This window comes from Homalodisca vitripennis, chromosome 5 (assembly GCF_021130785.1).
Source record: "Homalodisca vitripennis isolate AUS2020 chromosome 5, UT_GWSS_2.1, whole genome shotgun sequence".
Taxonomy (NCBI): domain Eukaryota; kingdom Metazoa; phylum Arthropoda; class Insecta; order Hemiptera; family Cicadellidae; genus Homalodisca; species Homalodisca vitripennis.
The window spans coordinates 50,577,070-50,602,245 of NC_060211.1; the positions used below are offsets into that span (position 1 = coordinate 50,577,070).

The 25,176-nt window shown below is 34.7% G+C and overlaps 1 protein-coding gene across 1 annotated transcript in view; it reads right to left on the reverse strand.

Annotated features, from left to right (window-relative positions):
* Nucleotides 1–227: 227 nt before the first annotated feature.
* LOC124362155 (protein sister of odd and bowel) overlaps nucleotides 228–25,176 on the reverse strand; it is a 41,758-nt gene continuing 16,809 nt past the window's right edge. Inside the window, exon 2 of the mRNA XM_046816398.1 lies at nucleotides 228–3,055. Within this exon, the coding sequence (XP_046672354.1) occupies nucleotides 2,677–3,055 (379 nt within the window). The 3' untranslated portion in view covers nucleotides 228–2,676. The remainder of the gene's footprint in view (nucleotides 3,056–25,176) is intronic.

The window sequence follows — 25,176 nt, forward strand, 5'->3', positions numbered from 1 at the left end:
GGTATGTCCGCAGTCCTTGTACCCTTTCTAAAATAAAATTCGAAGCAAATGTTCTTTCATATATATATATATATATATATATATATATATATATATATATAAAATGGAATCATACACATGATTTAATTAGTATTAAATTTACGAGAATGTCCTAAAACGTCACACACGCCTTACACTAACCTATTATACTGTTTGGAAAACCAGGGAAAGAAAACTCAAAACAAACGTACATAAAAAACTGTATCAATTAAACCTACAATATTTAACACAAAACATATATTTAAATCGAAATTGTAAAATGTAAATATAATTCTATTGTCTGTGTTCAATGTAACACTAATATCAGTCAAAGGGTTGTTGTTCCTTTATAACTAACACAAATAGTAATAAAAATGTACAAATCACAACGTTCTAGAACTAAGAAAATATATACAATATTGCATTTTAGTCTAAACTAACGGCACTACAGTAACCAATACAATTAATTTAATGCAATAGCATTGACCCTTTTTTGAATTGTAGCCTCACCTTACTTAGATAAACAAAGAAGCAATGAAGTTAACTACACTTCTTTTAATTGCTATTGCTCTGTGTTTGAACTGTATTTAAATAGCAAAAACTATTACACACATTTTTTACCTCCCAAGTTTTAAGTACAGGAGCTAGCTGTTTATCCAATCTAAATTGAAACTCAAACTATGACATTGCCTGCGCTGTACGTGCTTGAGACGAGCAAGTTCTGCACGCTGCTGCAAGGCAGGGGTGTCCATGGTTATAATACAAGAGCCGGAGAAAACTACAGAGTTCCTCAACACAGGCTACAGCTTCATGGCCATTGACCATCTCCCATCTCAAATGGGATTCAGATTTATCATTTGTTTACCAGAAAAAATTAAACATAACAAATCAATCAAAATTCAAATAGAATATTTCATGACAAACGCATTATATTCCGTGGATGAGTTCCTGGAACCAACGTTGTCAGAGCTGAAATACGTGGGGAGCTAAAGGGTTTCCGACTCAGTTGATATGAAAGATTTAAAAATACGTGTATATTTATAATTGTGACATTTAATGTATACATTTTTTTATTAATATTATTTTTATTTGAAATGTTTTATTGGACGACAAATATGATTAGTGACGCATGTCGTAAAATTTTTTATAATTGTTAAATAATGACAATAAAGAATTATTAAATTGAATTAATGTCAATTCGATACCGTTCCTAGTAGCTAAGTAGCTAGCGTCTGATATTACCAATCCCAGAGTCCTGGGATCAAATCACCGTGCGGATATGGCATTTTTGTGATAGCATAAATGATCTTAGTTATTTGTACACCTTTATAAAATATTCTAAATATATCAATGTTTTAATCAAAGCAGAACCGTTGATTCATGTTTCAAGTTTTATAAATTACTATACTAAACGTAAAAACAGGATATTTATTTCAGAGACCTTAATATATACTGTTAATGGTCATTTGCCTGAATTTGTTTCATAAATAAGGCCGTTTCTGAAATTGTAGAAACCAAACTGGAACTGCCTGCATCATTATCACCCTCAATATAGGTAGTAAGTGAGGGTTTCCACGTGTAAACATCTTCTTATTGATATTATTATGTCTATTTCGTATTTTTATAACTGAAATGAACATCAACTCAATATTTACACTGATAAAAAAAGTACATTGGCAGTAAAATCGAGTAATTCGAAATTATAATTTTACTTACATAATCATTATTATGTTATATATTTTTTGAAATGACATTGAAACTTTATACACAAAACATATCTCTTAAGAAACGATTGTAATAAAACCATCCTGAGTTTTTGCCGTAGTAAAAATGTTAAATCTCATGCAGTCTAACGCTCAGATTGTAGCGTTATAGGGAGGTACTTCATTTCTAATATCTAATTAGTACACATCTAAACGCTTTTTAGTTCTTTTTTTCTTAAGTGTATACTTTTTGAATAATTAAATAATGAAGTAGATCGAATTTGGAAATTTTCTTCTGAATAGCCCATAAAAATATATTTAAACAATTAAAAGCGTTTGGATGCGTATTATTTATATATCTTTGGAAAGAAATAACTGCCATAATCGTACGCCTAAAAATAAGCGTGGAACACTGCATGAGGTTTAACATTGTTCTTATGGGAAATCCTTAAGGTCTTTTTACTACAGTCGAGTCTTAAATTAAATATTTGTTGAAAAAACACTGCAAAACTATTACTCCTACATTTTTTCTTCGCTTCGTTATTTAAGCTGAAACAAGATTTAAAAAAACCTCCCTTGGTAGAAAGCGTTGTTTGTTTGTAAGTCGGTTTTTTATACCCTTCTATAACAGTAATCAGACTTGCTTTTTGTGTTTTTATTGTTGATTTCATGAGTAGGCACATACAAACACACACCTTAAGTAACCTATGTAAATAACCGTAAGGAGGGTTGCTACATTTTTAACATCCACAAATCAGGTAAGGCAACACTCATTCCACCTAAATATTAACCTAACCTTGTACGAAAGAGTCTTAGAATTCTATAACAAATATAAAAATACTAAATAATATCAACGTATTTACATAATTTGTAAGGCAATGTGTGCCAGTCAATAGTTTATAACATTGGAAATCGAGAAATATCACAGGGGCCACGAAGGGTGACGGCGGTTGGACTACGAGACGAGCTGGGAAGTCTCCGCGGCTTGGGAGGCTTGGACGGCCTCTGTCTTGTCCCTGGCCGCCGCCGCCTCCAGGCTGAGAGGCGCAGTTTCTGCCACGGAGCCTAGGTTGTGGGTCAGGCTGTGCCGGCGGAGGTCGCAGTTTCTGCGGAAGACTTTGCCGCATGCGGAGCAGTTGTAAGGTTTGATGTCGGTGTGGGTCAGCAGGTGGGTCTTGAGGTTGGAGCGCTGGTTGAAACTGCGACTGCACACAGGACACTTGTGGGGCGACTCCTCGAGGTGCAGGATCTTGTGGACGGCCAGAGTCCTGGACTGACAGAATCCCTTGCCGCACTCCGTGCACTTGAAGGGCTTCTCCTTGCTGTGGATGTACCTGCAACATCACAAAAACTGTCAGTTTGGAACCTCTTCTAATGTGAAGGATTTCTCATGCAAGTCCTGTTGTTAGCTCTGTATGTAAGGTACAATTGTCCCCTGTAATGTACACTCAAAAACAGTTTTCCCCCTTTGGACGTACGTAGAACACTGCTGCATCACTTACTTCCTGTAATTTTTTGCTTTGAAGCGCCTTGCTGTGTAACTGCTACATCTTGTGTAAAAGTCATTTAGGAAACGGAAATACAAACCTAATATACTATGAAGAAAGATTACAGAGTATAAACACAACTTTATACAGTGTAATTGACAAAAAATTAAAAATAATCCCTACTTTGTTTCGCTCCTTTTATAATTAAATATACTTCAATTAAAACTCTTGGGGAGGGGGGGAGGTATGTCATAGCTAAGTTATGCATAACAAATTGCTCCTATTTGCTTAGAGGTTGTGTCTAAAACATCGTAGTGCATTCAAGTTGGCCTGATGAGACAATAAGAATACCTCTTCTTCTAGATTATACTACATTTTGTACTCTGCGTATATCTGAAGTTGAAACGAATTAAAGTTCATTTTGACTTCTTCGTCGCCGATTTTGTTGGATCTTTACATACGAACATAGTATAGAGTTCAGGAGTCAAGGCTGTGACAGTGTCAGATTCCAGAAGCTGCACCAAGGGGAAGGTGAACTAGGGTAAAACTCAAAATTTATATTGAATCAATCCATCCCTATACGTTGTGTGAAGCTTCATTAGTTATTAATTAACGAGTTGTACTAAAAAACCTTTTATATTAGAGTCTGAGATTTTGTTTATCACAAACACATAATATGTAGGAACAAAAAATCTAAAGTATTCCCATTCATCACAAAATTTCAATAACTCCCCCTTCAAAAAAAAGGACTTCTAAGGGCAGTTTTGAGCTTCAAGCTCTTATAATACAGCTATTACAGGTAATACAATCATTTTATTATTTCTTTCCTATACTACTCAATAGTACGCTTAATTCATAAGATCAAATTATAATCATGCTTTATTTATTCATACATAAAACCCTTTTATATATTGCACAAATAATTAACTTAGATAAATAGGGTGTTAATGAACAAAAACAAGTCACCCACGATCTATAATAATAAGGCTACGAGTTTATTTTCATGAATCTTCAATGAACATTACATTTCCATACACGATTACATAAATAACAATAAAATGTCGATCAGTGGAAGAATAACTGCAATGGCAAGTCCCTAAAATAGATTCAATAAACTATAAATCAATGTTGTCAACTTTTAGATACTTCTTGGTTTAAAATAAACAATACACGAACAAAGTTATTTAATTTCCAATTACTATAACACTCTACATAATTGCCTTGTTAATAATTTGTATCATTACTTGTAGAATGCACTAACTGTCATGAGAAGTGTCAAAAACAAAACCTTTAACAGTATTCAGTATCTTGTTTAAAATTAGTTGAATCAGATGATTAATGTATTGTCTGATGTGAAAAATGTTGTATTAGTACTCTGTAATACGCCATTTATTAGTGGGAACATTTTATTTGGTTCCTATGTAAAAATACAACAAAATATCGGTTAAAATCTGTTATGTGCCCGTCATTCAAACTGTTCTTGTAGACCATGACCACTACAGAACGATGTTTTCCAGTTACTGGACAGTTCTACTCCGTATAGAAGGGAAACAATTAACACTAATCTGGTCGGTATTGTTATCGCTCTTATCCTATCTGGCTCTGACGTGTGGCTCTTTACCTTATCACCGAGTGCCGCAACTAACCTAGAATTTTATTCCGTAATGTGATAAGCGGTTCGAGGGATGTTCGTTGCCATCGCGTAGGACACTACCGTAGGAGGCAGACCGCTGGGGAGTTATGAGTGTCAGAAAAAAAATGAAAAATATTTTTTAATCTTGATTTAACAACCAATAAGACTGTTTCCTTGGACTTCATTTAGAAATTTCTGAGAGAAATATCAAATATAGTTTACAAAGATCCATTCTATAGAAAAAGACTAGAGTCAAACTCTAGCCCGGTTGATCATTTCCTAGTTCACTACCTTTATAGCGATAAGACGTTTGATAGTTTCATTGATAACGCCTTAAAACTGAAACATGTTAAGTGATAGTAACTGTTACAGCACCATTACCAAGAAGATAACCACTAAAGGGGGTAACAGGAACATAAGTTGTTATTGAAGAAAGGAGGGTAAAATCAGAATCAGAAACATTTGTTGTCACAATGGAACACGCAGGTTTTCTGTGCCAGGCAATACATACAATGCAACAGTGATGGAGCAGAACTAGGGTCAAGCTTAGGACCCTACTTGATCGGTAATGTTATTTAACAGATAACATTAGAGGACAGCCTCAAAGCTAAAGAGTTAACACTACTAAATTAATTTCTACCAAATTCATGTACAGAATCTCAATTTTGATTGAAAGAAAGCCCAATGTAAGAACTTCTTCTGAGTCAAATGTAGAAAGGCATCTTATGACATTTGTGGCTCAACGTAGCTGCTTCGATAATATGGCTCGTCTATATCAAGTCAAAATCAAGGTGGACCTACAAAAAAATACAAAAAAAGTTCTTTATACTGAATTTTTATCAAGTGTATAACTATTGTGAGGGGCTTTAAAATAAAATTCCACTTAAAGACTATTTTAGGCTATTGATGCAGAACCAGCCAGAAATAAAAAAAGAATTGGCTGTATATTTACGACATTTCAAGTGGAATTAATATGGCTGGTTTTACCCGCAAAACCAAAAGGTTTAATGGCCTCGATACGTTTGATGGTTTGAGAAAAAGAAGGGGTACAAAGGTAGATCCTTAAGGTACACCAATCTTCATCAAAAACATCTAAAAATACTACTCGGAATGTTTAAACACATTGGACGTAACCCAGCAAGTACAAAAAATAGAGGCACTAAGATTACTGGTGGCAGCCGCAACAGCATCATTAAAAATGGCACAATCACAGGAATGTTGCAAACATAAATCATTATTCATAGGGAAAGGAGGGTTACTCCAATGCTACAAAAAACAGCAACTGTAGTGGTGACAGTGACAGCAAAAATAACAGAGACACTGATAAGTGATTGTAACCGTAACAGAAACATTAACAATGACACACTCACTGACAGATGGTCCTGTAATCACGGGGTCACTGATAGCAGGTATTAAAGAAGTTCCCTGTAATGGCACTCCAGGGCCCCTCATGATGAGCCTACCTGCTCAGACCCGCGCCTTGCCGCGCTTGGCCGCCTCCAATAAACACTGTTTACCCCTAGATTGCATAATAAAGCAGAAACAACAAATGAGTCCACTGGTGTTTTGATTATCCCTTTTTGCTTGACCCTTCTGGAATAAATCTGGTGGCGGTTAGTCACTATGATGCCGCGGGGCGTTTGTTTCTAAAATATCTTGATTAGCCGTCACAATCAGAATAGACTCACTTTTCTACTCATTTAAAATTCAGCTGGAATTGTATCATATTTATGTTATTTTTGGCCTTTGTTGATTTGCTTTATGTTAAAAATTAAATTTCCCCATCTTTTAAAGGAAAATGTAGTATGTATAATCTATTACATTATGATATTTAGATAATTGTTGGATTCATACCTATACCTGATTAATTTATTATTTACATTGTTGAATATTTTATCTCTCAATATAATAGATCTAATTGTTTTTAAATTGTTAGGGGTTTTATCATAATTGACGGTTTTAATATATTTGTTGTTTTGAGCTTACATGTCTTACATAAGAACTATGTAGCAGCAAACACCACACCTCTCTGGAAAGGTTTTTTGTTGATTTGCAATAATTTTCTTGTTTTTGTAGAGTTCGTGTTTTGACTGTAAAAGTATGCTTCTGTGGTAATAAATAAGTAGAGTAGACGCTAGCTGTAAATAAAATTCAAAGTGGAAACATTACTTAGTATAAATTACATATTCTGGATCCACGAAGGATATTGCAGACAGAATAGTAAGGGCTGATGCTTGGAATATTTTAAGAAAGACACAAACATTAACAGGATAAATACTAAACTGGTTTATCATCTTTCTAAAACTGAATTAGACGTTCCTTGAATATATTTATATAAATCTAAGAGATAGAACTTAATTGACTGATTATCTCATTGTGTTAAGTAGAACAATTTTATTTTGTAATAATCTATTGTTTTTCCCTACCTACATAAATTATTTATTATTTAATTATTTACAGCTGTTACCTGTTTAGTAATTTAACTGATTGTGTTATTTTTTATATCTTCTTATCATTTGTTTATTTTTAAAAGGTAAAATAACATGGATGGAATTAAGTTATATACAGACATAGTATAGATATATTCTCTAAAGTAAAATTAAAGAAATAATTATAAATGGACATGTTTTCAAAACTAGAAATCAAAACGTCTAGTACTAAAAAGTGAGATTGGTGGTAAACTCGTATAATTAATATGTGGTGTTATTATTCTTCAAAACTTAAACAGATCGAATCATAACTGAATAAGAAAAAGGCTGAAATATTTACTAGCATAAACACTTGTCTGAAAAAACTGAACATTTCAATACAATATTCTGAAGAGACAGAACAGAAAAACAGAAAACTACGGAACGTCTTCGTGCTATGATAGTTTGTTATGGGTACAAAATAAACTGAAAAGTTGCTATTATAAGAATATTGATTGTAAAATTTAAAAATATTAATGACAAGAGGAAAATAAGTTTGTTCTAATTACAGTTTGACATATTTACATATTAGAAGGAATTTAAATTATACGCTTCCTTTAAGCAATTATAAAATGGAAATAAAAAAAATTATGGTTGCCTGTAAAGTCGGTTTTACGGGCGAAGATTTTACGTGACAACGTCTTTTTCTCGGTAGAATATTTATTGATATGAATATTATTAAATTGCACAATTGGAACAAGGAATTGAATGAAAATAAGAATTGCACAAATTTTAACTATAGAAATATATTTTGTTTACTAAAACATTGTACATAATTTGAAATTAATTAAAATTTGTTATTGTAAATGGTAAAGTTGAATAAAACATTTACTAAAATTGGAATTTGAAATTCTTGCTAAACACAGTTAAATTCTAACTCCGCGCGTGGTGATTGGTCGGTTTAGTTCGTTTGTTTGGTCGCACTGTTATGACAGGTTAGAGGTTATAGTTTGTTATTTTAAATGTTTGACTAGCAATACGCGCTGTTTCAGACTGAATTACGATTGATTGCAGAGTGATTTAAACTAATAATTTACTTAACACTATCAACATTTGTCAATAGTATGACATAACCTATAAACTCAGTTTCTCAACTTTTGTGTCAATCTAACAATTAATCAATCAATCATAGTTTACGATAATGAAATATCAGTGTACAATTATTTACCTTTATTGTTGTAGTTGTTGTAAATGACGAATCTAAGCACTCCACATTTTCACGAATAAACATAGTTATCTGCTTTATCCCGTGCGGCGGACCCACTGGAAGGGCATCGTAACGTTACCGGGCGTTACACTTTTTCATGAGTGACTCCGAGCCGCAACCTAATTTAAGACGTTGTCACGTCAAAATGTAATAGAAACATTTATTATAGACTAGTAGGCTAACTGTTTGGTTGTAACTTTATTCTTATTTTCTCGTTCTCCTAAAATGTACGAGAAGATTTGTAGAACACAACTCTAAATTTATAAATAAGTGCGAATATCTTGGAACCGATTATTAAATAAAAAAATCTAATTTCACGGCTGTTTGCAATACCTTGCAATAGTTGCAAAGTAATAAGTCCAAATTTAAGAGTATTTTTACAGTTTCATATGACATAGTTACGTCATTATTAGGATAACATCCCAAACTTAATGTTTTAATGTGTAATCAGTAACTCCTGTTCTATAATGAATCGAGATAGATATATAAACAGCTGCGCATTGTTGGACAGCTGATTGTATGGCAGCAGTTCTTACGATTATAATCTGTTGTAATGTTGTGTTGTGTTTAGAAGTTGTATTGAATAAATGTCGTTACGGATTGATATTATGGTTTATTGACGCCTTTGATTTAGGAAAGACGATAATATTTACAAACAAGTATTTTGATTTGAATTAACTAATTATGAAATAAATACTACAAATTTTGAAGATGACATCAATTTGTACAAATCTCCCTCACAAAAAATTGCTACTACTAATAAAGTGTGTTATACTATCAATTAGGAGGAGATAAAGTCTGGTCGTGAGCGGATTAAGATTGTGATTTAAAAAATCTTTAATCTTTTTTTGAGGGAGTTATTTCAAGATTTTGAACATCTTCTACCTCCAGACGAAAAGGAGCCAAACAAATATAAAGGTATTTAATTGCGCAATAAAAGTACTGAGACATGTTTTATTTTATTTTTAGCGATCTAATATTAGATCGTCCTTTTCAATATATATATTGAAAAATATATGAAAAAGTCACTGAAACATAATTGCTAAATTTGTGTTATATTTTGAATATAGTCGTAAAAAAACTGACTATTTTAACATTTACTTCCAACTATTCCACTTTAGAGGTTAAAGGCTGTTTCACAAATAGTAATTTAACATGAAAAAAGTGTAAATAATTAATTGTCTGTATTCTCAGAAAAAAGTATAGTAATCTCATTTAATCATGAACGTTGACAATTTCATTGAAGACTAAATACCTATTGAACACTTCAAATAATGAGATTAACCTACTAGATTTATTTTTTATATGTGAAAATATGAAAAAGATGCAATAGCAGTTTTGTTTTCATTTTCAACGTAGTATATAGTATATTTTTACTAGGGTAAAAAATGTTGTTTTATACAGGGTGTTCCTTAACGGGTGACTAATAGTTCACACATAACTCTATTCAGGTACAAAACAAAACAAAATCAATGCAACATATATCCGAAAAAGATTTGTTTTCCATCTGCCTGTGTGAGTTATATAGGAAATTACGTTTTTAGCGGTAAACTGGAGCTTTTTAATTAGGTATATTTAATATGTTGAGTATCCTTTAACAAAAAGTTATGGCATTCACAGTTCAAAAATAGCAGTAGTTTTTAATTTATAATACAAAATTTTAGATAAATCATAGATTTATGCTAATACACAATACATTAATATAGTAGTGCAATTTAACAGCGAGATGAATTATACCGAATGTGTCCAAATCTTTCAAGGAAGACAGACTGGATTATTAAATGTTCCTCAATATTCGCATTAAAATACAAGTAAGTTTAACTATTTTGAAATTTTGACAGCAATCCAATACCACTATCTGTCATATTAGTAACAAGGATGTGTTTGTTTTAGACATACATTTTATCCACCAATATTTATTTTTCTAACGGATGGGAAATGTTTATTTGTGAAATGAAAACCCCAACGAGGTTAAGATTTGTACTTCACAAGACTATGCTTTTATGAAAACTTGTAATGGCAACGCTTCTATTTCTGCTATTTAGTGCTGAACAACTATATAGTCATTATATATCAAGAAACATTAGATGTGTTTATTAGAAGATTTCGAAGATTGAGTAAAACTGGACAACTGTTATAAGTAGAACGGTTGGTCCTCAATATTTACCACACTATTGAAGGAAAGAAAACGTTGTGTAGCTTTCCATGAATAAAAACAGCCATGTCAAGTAAGAAAACCCACCTTTTTAGCTTTATTAATTCGCAAATAAAAGAATAATACAACTATTTGTAAATAAAAATGGTTTGAAAACACGTGTCTCGACCAAGGAATACACTAATTATTTATCATCTAGGATAGTGCATAAGTACAAACATTTGGAAAATATTTAAACCTAGTGGTATTGTAACAGTGTTAAGGCTATTCAGAAAAATGGTAGCCTAAGAAGTCAGCTAATTCCTAAATTTCTTTGACCAATTTGGTGATACTAGTTTTGTGATTAAATTGCACTATTTTTTATTTTTTGTGTATTAGTAGGACTATTAATTTACCAAGAAATTTTGTATTAAAAATTGAACACTGTTGCAATTTTGAAACTGTGAAAAAGTTACAGAGACTTCCAAGAGACCGTAGCCTCTAGAGTGTCCCTGTCTCTGAAATATCGGTCTAAGATTTCTTGGTCATTAAAAGCACTAGTATACTAGTAGAATCCGACAGACCTAAGTCTCTTGGAGCTATCGATTTTTTGTACCCTCCGAGCTCTAAGAGTTTTTCACTTAGGCTATGGTAATCGTCTAGAAATCCCAACCTCGGGGAGTATATACTTCTGATCCTCCTTGTTTCTGGAAAATTCCAGGTAACTCCTAGACGCTTTCATCCAATACAATTTTATTGCCTATGAAAACTCTTGGTTTATGGGAGTTTCTAAGAGCTCTTCATTTCTGAGAGCTTCTGCCCTCGGAGCTTCGTGCCCTTGAGAGCTGTCTAGTTCTGGAAGCTCCTCCAATCTGAAAACTATAGGCTCTTATAATTTACTGGACTTTTGGATATTTCGACTTTTGAAAACTTCTTGCCTCTGAGAACTCACGGCATGTAGAGAATTTCTCCCAATACTGCTATTGGGCTCCTGATCTCTAGAAGCTCGTGGCTTCTAAAAGCTTTCCTATGCCATTAGGAATTCATAGTAAGTGACTACCACGTGCTTAACTTGCACAAAACATTCATGTCGTTTCCTCAGAATCCTACCATCCACAGGATGCCCAGGTTAGTTGTGCCGAAAACGGTTGTGACCCTTGAATCGCTTCTCCTGGTTCAAAATGGCTCAATAATTTTCTCGGATGTAATTTGATTCATTCAATACATATTTGACAATATTCAATCAGACAGTCGTGCATTCATAAAAGTCCCCACCATTGAAACTTCGTTTTTATGTGAAGTCTGTGGAATGATAAAACGTAGATGATGGTTTTATAGAAAAAGGTTATGGGCCTGGTGATGCAAAAACACTATTAGCTCCAAAAGACTTTAGAAATGCGCTTAGTTAATAACTGCTACAAACGAAGTCTACGGCAATTTTTGCTAAAATCCATGTAACTGTATGCAAGGAGTTATGTTAATGGCACTTTTGCCACTAGGGTTCTACAAGTGGCAAGGGCTAACGAATTATAGTCTGTTGGTGATTATTTTCAACTTTCAAACGTTATGAACGTTTATGCCAATTTGGTTGAAGTTCATGCTACCACAGTGCGTTTAGATTAGATATGTAGAAAAAGTATCGCTCTGTTTTGCCCATTTCCGTTGATGCTGATCTCCACAAGGAACTTAAATTTGTTCACGCTGAGGAGTCGTGAAGAATTTCTTCATTTCTTTCTTTTTACGAATTCACGCAATTAAAGTATACTTAGTAGCTGAACAAGAATATACAGATACATAAAACAAGTCAGTACAATCATATGGTAATTGTGACGATTAAAGAAATTGATATTGTTGGATTACATAGGCAGATTACATGTTGATACTTATTCATTTACATAAGCACAGCGCAACACGATATTAAAATGCAATCTAACACTGTGTACAGAAATTTATTATCTCTATTATTTCCGTAATTATGAAGTCTATTAATTCATTGTATTAATTGACTGTAACGTTCTCTTCATAGTTATTCATGCAATAAGCACTGCAGACCCTTACTAAACTGGTAACAACAATGTACAACAGGTATTGACGATAGATTTGAATATCCTATAGAAAAGAATATTTATGAATAAGTTTTCAGTTACACGAATTTTACATTTTATTGTCAGTGAAAATTGAATTGAACCGCTATCAAAACATTATTATTGTTGAAAGTTAGGATCTTTCATTCTACCCCTCAAGCCCGAAGGGGCTTTGACTTTTCAGTTCGAAGTATGAATGTGCATATTACTGTAAATTTTGGCCTGAAGATTATACTGAAAAATTAATCACTTTCTTTGGAGTAATAACAAAAAGTTTTGATATTGTTCACCAAAATTCTGGCAGACCGTTATTGACATATGCAATTCAATATAACTAAAATCGTTTAGAAAATTGTTCCGACCTAATAGGAAATTTGTTTTTAAAACCTAATTTAAATGTAAAACATTTAAGAAGTCTTGAAATCGTACATCAGATCATTTAAAAATCTAGGCAACTAAACGATCTAAATATAAAATGAGTTTGTATTATTCCTTTTTAAATTTAATTTCTTTATCATGAAAAATATAGTTCACATAACAACTCATGGCATATATGTTGTTTATGATATTCATTCTTTTATTATTACTATTGTTTCCTCTTGACCATGAACACTGAAAAATATGAACCTGATTATACATGATATACGTCTACTTTTGTTTAAAAAAGTATCACAGGACTCCATAGTACATCATAAATGGATTCACTAAGAAAGCTACGGACTTCAACCTTGGAGTTTCTCCACATCTGTCTCATATAGTGCAAATGTTACAGAAATCGTTAGAAATGTTACAGAAGCTAACAATCAAATACTTGCAATTTTGCAAATAAATTACGGGCGAAACCGCCGGTAAGTGCTAGTATTGATCTAAAGTTTAATATGAAAATTAATATAAACATAACTTTCCAAATTGTCGTTCAAAAAGAGTTTTTAAACCCATTTGATATTTTAAGACATGAAATAACATTAAAATATATACTAATATGCCAGTTGCACCAACATTGCACAGTTTAATGTATAGCCTACTGAAGATAAAAAGATATAAACGGAAAGTTACCTAGTGAGAATCGTTTGATTCTTAACATTTCAGAAGAAGCTCCATAATGCTACGCCATGATTTTTAAATATTTCTTTAATATTTACTAAAGAAATATTTGTAAAAACTCCAGATGTAATATTTGCTTATCTGGCTTTTGAACATGATTTTATCTCTTAAAGGTAGTGTGTTTACCATGAGATAAAGCCGAAAGGGACGTAGAAAACAGGTTGGTCCATATACGACGCATCACTTTTTACTAGATAAGAGTTATCAGTGTAACCAAACATTGAATTCATTACGAGAATGTTAGGTTTTATGAGAGCACTTTTGTTATTTTTTTAACACAACTAACCTCTCAGCGTCGGAGGAAATCAGTTATCCAAAGTTCGTTGATAAAGAAGAGGTGACTAGTGTGAAAAACGAAGTGAAATAATTAGAATCCTTCCACGTGAACAGCATAGCAGAGTAGTTGTTTAGAGGCTGTTGCTCCAGGCACATAATCATCGATACTACCACTAAAACTAATCGGTTTCTCTTTAGACTTTTCTTACAATTCCATTAAGAGCTAGTTTTCCTGAGTCACACTATACGTGTTAAACCTTAAACAGTATTACGTAGTTTTGTCGTAGAATGATGGAAAGAGTCTAATTTTTAATTAATGTATCCTAATAATATTATAAATGCAAAAGTGACTTTGTTTGTTTGTTTTGGTTTCACTAAACTACTCAACCGATTGTACTAAAATTTTACGTGAACATTCTTAGGGTTCCTGGTATGAATATAAGCCTATTCTTATTTCGAAAATCCCTCCGGGCTACGCTCTACTGGCCACTGAAGGTGCAAAAATCCCATCTTTGTCTATAAGGTTGTAAAATAGTAATTGGAAAAGCCTATTAAATGTAATGAACTGTTATGCGTAAAAAATTGTTATGTCACCACAACTTTATAATTAGTTAATTTAACTACTATTTTCAATTGTTTTACATTTATAGTGCGAAAACATAGATAAACAATATGATAGTAAGAACACTTCTTATTTCAATCTTTTCTGTAACCACTGTCGAACACAGAATTTGAAAATATCAAGATAATAAAATTAAAAGATTTATAAAATATATTTTTAACTGTAATTTTTATCAAATATTAAGTGTTCGGGGCTTGGTCAGTACTGTACTGCAGATGTAAAAGACAAAATTACTATCTAACGCTTTCCATAAATTAAAAGACTGTTACAAAACCCGTCTTAGTTGTCTTTGGACATAAATAGACTTCTCAGACCTGTATATGTATATACATTTCCTTAATCGGGAAACAGGGCAAAATCAACTATGGAAAAAAATAATAAGACCGGAGTAAATTACAATTGCCACAAATATACACATTTGGTTACGTTTTTTGATCTTGGCAACAAGACAATCTCAACATTGAGTCGGAAATATAATTTACTCGAACATAAGTACTTACACACGTGCAAAGCCTACGAAATAGCCTGCGAAGCTGCGGGTAACTGCTTGCAGCATTACTTAGTTATAGACTCTTAACGCAGTTTTTGAAGTCAAAAAACCCGTCGAGGGGACATCACGTATTATTTGTAAATAGGGCCAGTTTGAAAGTTCAAGTCTTTGTGTGTTTGTCTACGTAGGTTTGTCCTTACATTATCTCGACAACAGTTTGACGTAGGCCTACAGTGAAGATACTTTAGCACCAGTGTATGCCTATTGAAGAGTAAGGCACAGCGGGCAGTTATGATATTTCACTGTACTTCTTTAATCGAAGTGGAATACAACCGCAAAAATAGACACTAGAACACAGTCTAAAGTAATTACAATTTCTATAAATTTTACCTAAAGATTAAATTGACAAACAATAAATGTTTTACTAGTAAGAATAACTAATCGCGGCAAAAATTGTAAGTTTGGATCTAAAGTGTAGATGGCAGAAGTCCGAAGTCCTATTATCCTTTCATACTCCAAAGAATAGATTTGACCAAGTGATGCACATATAATACGGACCTTAAGTGAATAAAACCGTAAAAAACGTGACTGTACAAGACCTTCCACATCCCGACAAAGGTTAATAAGTGAGGATGTCAAGTTTGGAAGTTCGAAGTAAGTACTATTATGCTTTCATAATCCAGAGAATATGTTTGACCAAGTGATGCACATATAATACGGACCTTAAGTGAATCAAACCGTAAAAAACGTGACTGAAACAAGACCTTCCACAACCCGACAAAGGTAATAAGTGAGGATCTCAAGTTTGGAAGTTCGAAGTAAGTACTATTATGCTTTCATATACCAGAGAATATGTTTGACCAAGTGATGCACATATAATACGGACCTTAAGTGAATCAAACCGTAAAAAACGTGACTGTACAAGACCTTCCAAAACCCGACAAAGGTTAATAAGTGAGGATGTCAAGTTTGGAAGTTCGAAGTAAGTACTATTATGCTTTCATACTCCAGAGAATATGTTTGACCAAGTGATGCACATATAATACGGACCTTAAGTGAATCAAACCGTAAAAAACGTGACTGTACAAGACCTTCCACATCCCGACAAAGGTTAATAAGTGAGGATGTCAAGTTTGGAAGTTCGAAGTAAGTACTATTATGCTTTCATACTCCAGAGAATATGTTTGACCAAGTGATGCACATATAATACGGACCTTAAGTGAATCAAACCGTAAAAAACGTGACTGTACAAGACCTTCCACAACCCGACAAAGGTAATAAGTGAGGATCTCAAGTGTGGATGGCAGAAGTTCGAAGTACTATTATGCTTTCATACTCCAGAGAATATGTTTGACCAAGTGATGCACATATAATACGAACCTTAAGTGAATCAAACCGTAAAAAACGTGACTGTACAAGACCTTCCACATCCCGGCAAACGTTGTAAGCGAGGATCTAATGAAGACGATGGTACGCGGCTCAGCACAGCGCGGTGAGGTACGGTGAGGGGAGTGGTGCGGGGGAGACCTCGGGCCGGAGCAGCCACACCGGGGTCACAGGTGATCCCACGACCGGGGAGCATTCACGTTCACATGGTCCCCCTCCGGCTACCCACGATAATTACATTTTATGCGCTTATAAATCAACACGTTATGATTTGGACCCGAGACTCTAAAATGCATGATTGTTTCTCCCGCCTGTGGTCCAACTGGTACAAAATGCTCACTATATTTACACGTCGGCGCACATCTGTTGCGCACACACGTACGCACGCACGCCGGCAATCATGCTCTGTCTGGGTAATCTCACTAATCTGCCGGTAACCGGCCTGCCCTGATAAATAGCTGCCAGACTCCCGCACGTCGCGCCTAGCCTAGGCTGTGCTCTGGGAAAGTTGTTACATAAGTCCTGACGGCACATTTACCTTATAGGTTTTCGACACCATCTTGTACCCGGAGAGTTGAACATACGTTACGTTATCACCTGAGGTGTAAATGTGCCGGTCACGTGTGCATAGTAATGTTTGACTGCCAGTGGGCACTTTCAAATTCGTTTATCGACACACAGGAACTGGAATAGTTTTCTGTGCATGTCAATAACAATATTTACAACAATAAGTTAACAGATGAAATACATTAATTTTGTATTGCATTGTAATTGTTTGTAGTACATTTAAATTGACACATTAAAGACATTACCAAATGTTGATAATTGGAATGTTATGGTGCTATCAAGAGTCTTTCCCACCATAATGAACTTTTCCAACCAGGTGGCGCTTCAGATATTTTCTGAAAACAACCACATTCGAATCTGATTTAATACTATAAGGCAAACTGTTAAAGTTTCGGTCTTAGGTTAATCTTTGTGTAACTGCAGTTTTTTTTGTTTCCTTTTAGGTATAATTTGGAGTAGGGAAAAGATTATAACTGCTGTGTCGAAATCCGAACAATGGAGAATACAAATGCAAAGAAGTGTAAGACTGTCATCTGGCCGAAAGCGTTTCTTACATTGGTCCCACGGTACAATACCCCCAGACACTCGCAAGGCTCTCTTCTGCAGAAGAAGTACTGGATTGAAGCTTTGAATGTCACTAAACTCTATGGTTTCGTTTGGAATTCATATTTATAGTACTTTATTTATAGTTTATTTATTATAGTACTTTATTTATAGTACACCACATTGCTGGATTATTTCACGAGGAAAAACTAACTAACTAAATGGAATATGCCTGCTCTTAGTCAGGAAGCAAACACTAAGTGATTAAATAATGAAGTACTGATGTAATGTGTGATCTAATGTATGTGACTATTAAAATAATGTTAAATTGTTAATAATGTTGAAACTTATGTTACACTTCTGTTTCATAATTGCGCACGATTAATGGGGTATTTGAACCATAATACCTATTGGGTTACATAGCAAAACTGAAGATTAATATCTCATATTTTGGCAAAAATAGCCTACTTAATTTACAGTACAGAGTAGGCTATACAATTTCATTTCTTGTAATCAAACCGATCCTGAATAAGATACAAAACTCAATTTACACACCTTCTAAAATTTAATCTGATAATATATATTTCTGGTATATAAATAAAATGATCATTAAAACCTATTCCGTTAGTGTGAGTAAATATACAGCCTATTACGAGTACATTGGAGGGTCCTTTTCACCTAGCAATCCGGGCGCATTCTTTATAACCTAGCGTTGAAGTCTCCGTTTGGAACCAATGAGCAAGTGCCCTGCCACGCCACCTGCGCTATTCTTTCGTTGTCATCACCCTCATACTGTAGAACTGTTAGTATTACTAAAACAACACCGATTGTAAAATGATAACTAAATTTAAGTATGTTCCTATTATATGGTATATTTAAATAGCATAGGCAAGAGCTTCTAAAAGGATAGGTTAGAACTGGGTTTTATACGAAAAATTAGTGTTCTCAAAAATGGTACCAATACATTCTACACCTACAATATGTACGCTACTTAGGCTATAATGCTCGAAGTAGGCTACTTATAACTGACAATATTATATATACTAATAATTCTCTGTGAAATTGCAGGGGATAATATACTGTATAGTCCTATGAAACACTAACACAGGACAGTGGAAAGTTCCGAATTCACAATGAATGAACGACTGAGTCTGACGGTACATTAAAGCCGGCTGAGATATTCGGGCGTTGTCGATGAGTAATGGTCTACAGTACACGACAGAACGTCGATGTTACCCGAGACATGTGCCGGACAATGAAGCCGTCGGTCGCCGCCGCACCGTCTCGTGATTGACCGGGCCCCGCCGCGTTATAGCCGCATTAACAACAGTTTTATTGGAAAGAGTCGCAACCAGTCGTAAATAGCGGGCTGATAGGGCGGTATGACGGAGAGGCGAGTACTCCAGGACACACAAGTCGCGGCGGCCGCGCCGTGTCCGCGCCGTGAAACCCGAGCGCAGTCACCGGCTGTCGCCAAACCCCTTAAATCATCTAGTTGATGTCCGCAGCGAGCGAACACCTTCAGGAAATACTATACGGTGCGGTCTCAACTCTCCACTGTGGAATTGAAGAAATGCGCGGAATGTGGAGTTGTTTAACACGTGTAGGGTGTAGAGCAGCCGTGTGAGTTCTCGGCTCTGGGCGAGCAGAAGGCAACTACTACAGTACAAACATACAAATACTAGTACCTATACGATGCGGTCTCAACTCTCGACTGTGGACTTGTGGACGTGTAGGGTGTAGTGCGGCTGACTGAGGTCTTGGCGCTTATCGAGCAGAAGGCAAATTTTAATACAGTACAAACATACAAATACTAGGATCTAAAGCCAGCAAACATAGAGCTTTTTAATAAATTTCTAATCAAAGATCATGATAATTTCTGGATTCTTTTGGGCGGATGGAGAAACGCCAAGGGACGAGACGTTGAAAATCAACTAATATGATCCGATAATCTGTCAAAAAGCGTTAGTACATATTTAAATTAAACATAAAACAACAAAATACTTCATAATTTACAATTCAGAAACTTAAAAATCATAATAAAATTATTGATGATCCATTAAAAGTAGCAATTAATTCTTTCAACCATTGCTGAACCAGACAGTTCTTCAAAATATCCCCTGCGGGGGGTTATTAATGATATCCATATTCCTTCGTCCTGAGAGTGAGGTAGAGATGGCCTGTATCATGCAAGATCGCAAACAAAAAAATCTTGTGACATTAATGGCAGGTCTGTGTGGTTAATTAAAAAGTGCTTCAAGCATATTTTGACACTACTCACAAAATTGATCAATCTCTCGTTTGCGCAGGGTGCCTTTCCATCCGCACTGAAGATATCCAATGTGACAACGATTTATAAAAGATGAAGATCATTGCATCTGAAACAACTATCGTCCAATTTCCATATTCCTAGTTCTTAGCAACGTTTTTGAAAAACCTTTCCTCAATCCGTTTAAACAATTTCTTGATCACTTTGAAATTCACTGTCCTAAACAGTTCGGGTTTAGAAGAAACAAATCGATGCCGTAACTGAACTTATTCATAATGTTGCCAATGGCCTGGAGAGACGAGAACGTGTGATAAGCATATTTCTCGGCATCTCCAAAGCTTTTTTGACTGTGTGCACCAAGCGATAATGTTGCACCATTTATGGACTAGTGGTATTACGGGTACGATTGGCTCTTGTCGTATCTTAAGGATACCAATGCGTAAGGATTGAGAATTCCCTGTCTAACAGGGCAAGATGACCTATGATGTTCCTCAGGGATCAATATTAGGGCTAGTTCTCTTCCTTATTTATGTCAACAAGTTGAATACATCACACTTACAGCATCTGCTCCAAGGTTGATTCTGACATTTGTATTTTGCGCAACCTTGCGAAATTTGTGTTCTATGGTGTATTAAAAATTGCCTGCTTTGACCTGATACATCCACATTTGTCTTAAAGCGGCTTGAGATTGTAGGGCAGCTGTTCTAAATAAAAACTCTAAAGAGTATTTGGAGTTCAATAGAAGGCTGTCAGAGTTCTTTACAAATTAAATTTTAGAGTCTTGAAAGGATACCTTCAGGGAGCTTGGAGTGTTAACTTTACCTGGCCTCCATAATGTCGACGTCGTTCTATACGACTCAAATGCGAATTAGTCCTAGGCAGTGACGTTGACCAATACGAGATTAGAGGCAGGGACAACGTTCGGATTGTGCAACATAGAACAACGCCGTTTAAACACTTGCCGTCTCAAGTTGGTGTGAAACTAATAAACCAGCTGCCTTGCGGTATTACACATCTTAGTGATTCTAAACTATTCAAATCTCGATTAAAACACCTTGTGTTAAAGACTTTTTACTGCGCTGAAGAGTTCATTTCAAGTCGCTGGAATGAAAATTATTGAAAACTCCAGTTCTGTTATAGAATTGCATAGCTATATCAATGCAAAATGTATACAATGATGAATGTACCTAATGCATGCAGAAATTATCGACGCAGTACCAATTATTATTATTAGTATACAATGCTGTCTCAACTCTCATCGGTGGAGTTGAAGGCATGTGCAGAATGTGGAGTTAGTTAACACGTGTAGGGTGTAGTGCGGCTTTGTGAGTTCTCGGCTCTGGGCGAGCAGGAGGCAAGTACTACAATACAGACATACAAATACTAACATACGGTGATGTCTGAACTCTCGACTGTGGAATTGAAGAAGTACGCAGAATGTAGCGTTGTTTACAAATGTAGGGTTCATTCTTTATTGATTACTGGGGTTTTTAAAGTTAATGGGACCAACCAAGTCTATAACAAATAATCGACATTTTGGATAAACCTAACTGCCATTAAAAATCTATTTCGGTTGGTACGGACAGTAAAAATTTGAGCACTAGCATCACAAAAACACTAATACAGTGAGGATTGGCTTTCTTTCCAATAGCCTTAAATCTAGCCCAATTTCCATGGAAAAGCAAGCTAATAGCATAATAGTACGGAATGCTATGTATAACTCTGTATAACTGTCATATAGGGAAGATTACAAAACAGTAATAAGTATTTGTTAAACATAGACGAATGCATAACGGAATGCACGGAGACATACAACTGACAACACAGTTTGGATTCTAGTAGCTGTCACTTTTGACTTCACAGCCAAAAAACTCTCAAAAGATAGTCAGAAAGTATGATTTTCAAGCTGCAGTAATGTAAAAAATGAGATTTTAGTTCTGTATTAAAGTGGATTTCTATAAAGATCAATTGAATTACGAAGTACTCTAATTCTTGTAATGAATTTCGGATAATCCGGATATACGTAGAATCATAATCCGGATAACCACTACTCTAGGTGTGTCTCGTAATAAAATTATTGGATTGAGACGAATTGTTCAAAAATGTCATTGCATATAGTTTGTGTACATTCTGAATGTTGAGTGGTTGTTTATAACTTTTTAAGTCAGTAGGAGTAAAATTCTTGAAAATATTAAAGGTGCAAAAGTGTTTTATTATGCACCCATAAAGTAGCATAAATATACACGCCACTTTAGTGAACAATTTCATATTGAACTTTACCTAGAGAGAGACAAACGATAAAAATAAAGAGGCGAATTTTCCCTCTTCAACGTAATCTTTGGTGTAAACATGTAATTAGTTACGAAGTAATAAATTACTTTTGTTTTGTTTACAAAAATGATTGTACAATATTTATTGTGCTATTGTTAGAGATAAGTAGAGATGTATTCTTTCATTAAGGTGTATTTTTTAATGTTCAAGTAAGTCTAGAAAAGTTGAACATTCATATTAACGCATTGTTTACTTGTTATTGAACAGTTCAAGGTCGTTCGGATGGAATCATAAAGTCCACTTATAGTGAAAATGCACAAACTACTTTGCTATAGAGTACTCCGCCTAATCTTTCTGTAGAGTTTAGCAACTTCAACCTCCAAATCTCCAATCCAAGTTTGCCTGAGATTTCCCAATCCGTGAATTTTACTCTAGCATCAAAAATCACATGGGACCTACAAGGACGTGCCTGTTGTGCTTATACCTAAAAGCATTGTATTTCTTGCAAATCCACAACTAGGAAAGTTTCCGTCTTGTTGAGAGTTCGACATACAGCTTAGTAACTTTTAATAAGTCGGTCAAGACGCAAATTAAACTTAAAATTTATAAGTAAAGTAATTGTTCCTAACAGTACATCAAAAAAATATCACTATGAAAAATCTAATTAATATCAATTACCAATTAAAATATAACAGTTAATTAGTGCTGGTTATATATTACTAGATTACTGAGATAGGCTGATTATTCTCTTTTACCTGAAATATCCTTGTCATTCGAACTCCGATTTGCTTGCAGTTGTGCAATAACTTAATCTCAAAAACCTTATTTTTTTAATGAAGCACTCACTAACTCTTACTCTTGCAACTGGTTATTAAAACCAGTAGAACTCTCGAATAGGTAATCAAATGTCTAAAACCGTTAATCAGAAACTACGGGATTAATAGAGAGACCTTGATATAGGCAGCATAAACTCAGGGTAAATGTTAGGATTGTGGTAAATTGCACAGAAACAGTTTATAAAGTGAAATTTAAGATTTTACTTAATTATATATCAAAACTCCTTTGTTTAAAGTTTAAAGTAATTGACGATGGAGGGACTGTGAAGGAAGTAGGATTTTTTGGCCGTTTGCCATAGTTCAGTGATCTGCAATCTGATATCTTCCTCAGGTGAATAACTACCTTAATACATATCTACAATCCAGGTTAAAATATAAAAAAACATGCCAGAGCGTTGTGACTCGTGACAAGCCAGGAAACACAAAAAAATTGTGTTTCTGATTACTTGTATCACTGAACAGTGGCATGTATCCGGAAAAACATGTTTCCTTCACAATAAAAACTATCAAAGTAATCTTTATTATATTTTTAAAAATGTATCCAGCGAATGATGCCAGGAGTAAATTGATATCCAAAATCCTCCAAAAGGAACAAGAACATGACTGCATTGTAAGACCAGTCACTTCTAACAATAACCTGTTTATGGCAGTTAAACGCCTTTTAAATAATAGGTGCTCTTAAGGAGAGATAATATAGCAAAGCCTATCATAACAGGAATTGATCTACAATTATACATTGTTTGGATCCATTTTTCGTATTGGAAAGACTAACAAACATTTCCATCTGGAAGGGAAGTCTTCAGCTTTTAAACTTTCTAGTAGTACACATAAAAACACTAATAACACACCATTATCACTAATATGAGTGGTGATATTACATTCTGTAGATTCTGATAGCGTAATAGAAACATAGTAAAACCAACCAACAATCTGAAACATTTTTTAAGTTGTTGATGACGGAGTGGACAACTTCTAACGGTGCTAGACAGCAACAAAATTTCCCGCTTAGATTCCCTTCTGTTAGAATGTTTCCGCTTAGGCTAAGTGATTAATTATGTTGGATGAAAACATTTCTTCTTTTTTGGTGATTACTACGCTAAAATTCTACTTCAATACCCAGATGGAAGTAACGCTACACGAAATCGACAGGTCCTCTTTAAGACGAGCGTCTTTAAGCACCTTTAATAGGGCGAGGAGGTGTCTTGAATAGTTCCCTAAATCACTTATGGATATTGAGGTCACCATGTAAGTACACTGGGGGTTGGTGCTTGTCCGTCTCTGACAGATGTACCATTGCACACCTGAATTATTTCCCCAACATAGCATATAAACATGCCACTTGCCATTAGGTGTTGTTGGCAAGCTTGTTAATGCTGAATACCAGTCAGTACTAATAAGACTCTCTCGCTGGTGCCAACAGAAAACATGCGCAATTTCCTTGCATACTTAGAATCCAAACTGAAGAGATTGCTAGTGACAATGCAAGGTTCAAAGGTTCTGCAAAGCACTAAAGAGCTTGTTACTGGCAACGCTAAAAGTTTTACAAATCATAAGTTGCGGTAGTGAGATGTTATTCGCGTTTTCATCTGTAGCTAAATAAAAATTTTGTAATTAAATTCACCGTAAAATTTGACGAGTTGTCTCGTTATTGCGTCTCTTGGGAGGCATGCTCCTTGATGGCTACAAATAGAACCATCATAAGGGAGTGGGGGAGGGGGAGCTACAAATGCGAGTAAACGGCGAAGGACATCAATATTATGAATCAGAATGTCCGTGATTTATGGGCTGAATACGAAGAGTTCTTTTAACACTTGACGCGTAGTAATATCCCCAGCATTTATGCTATGTACGATGTATGGCGGCCCTCTGATCATATCTCAAGCCTCTTCGTCTCAGACAGTGTCACGTTAATACAGTTACATACGATACCAACTGCAGTAAAGGGGATGATTTTCTTGATTGCTATCAGGTAACCAGACCACGAGAACGAGAAAAACATCCATGCAATGGATGCCTTGTCCGAGATATCAATGTGATAAATATCTTTCCTTTGCCGCTGAGTGTTAAAATTTTATTAC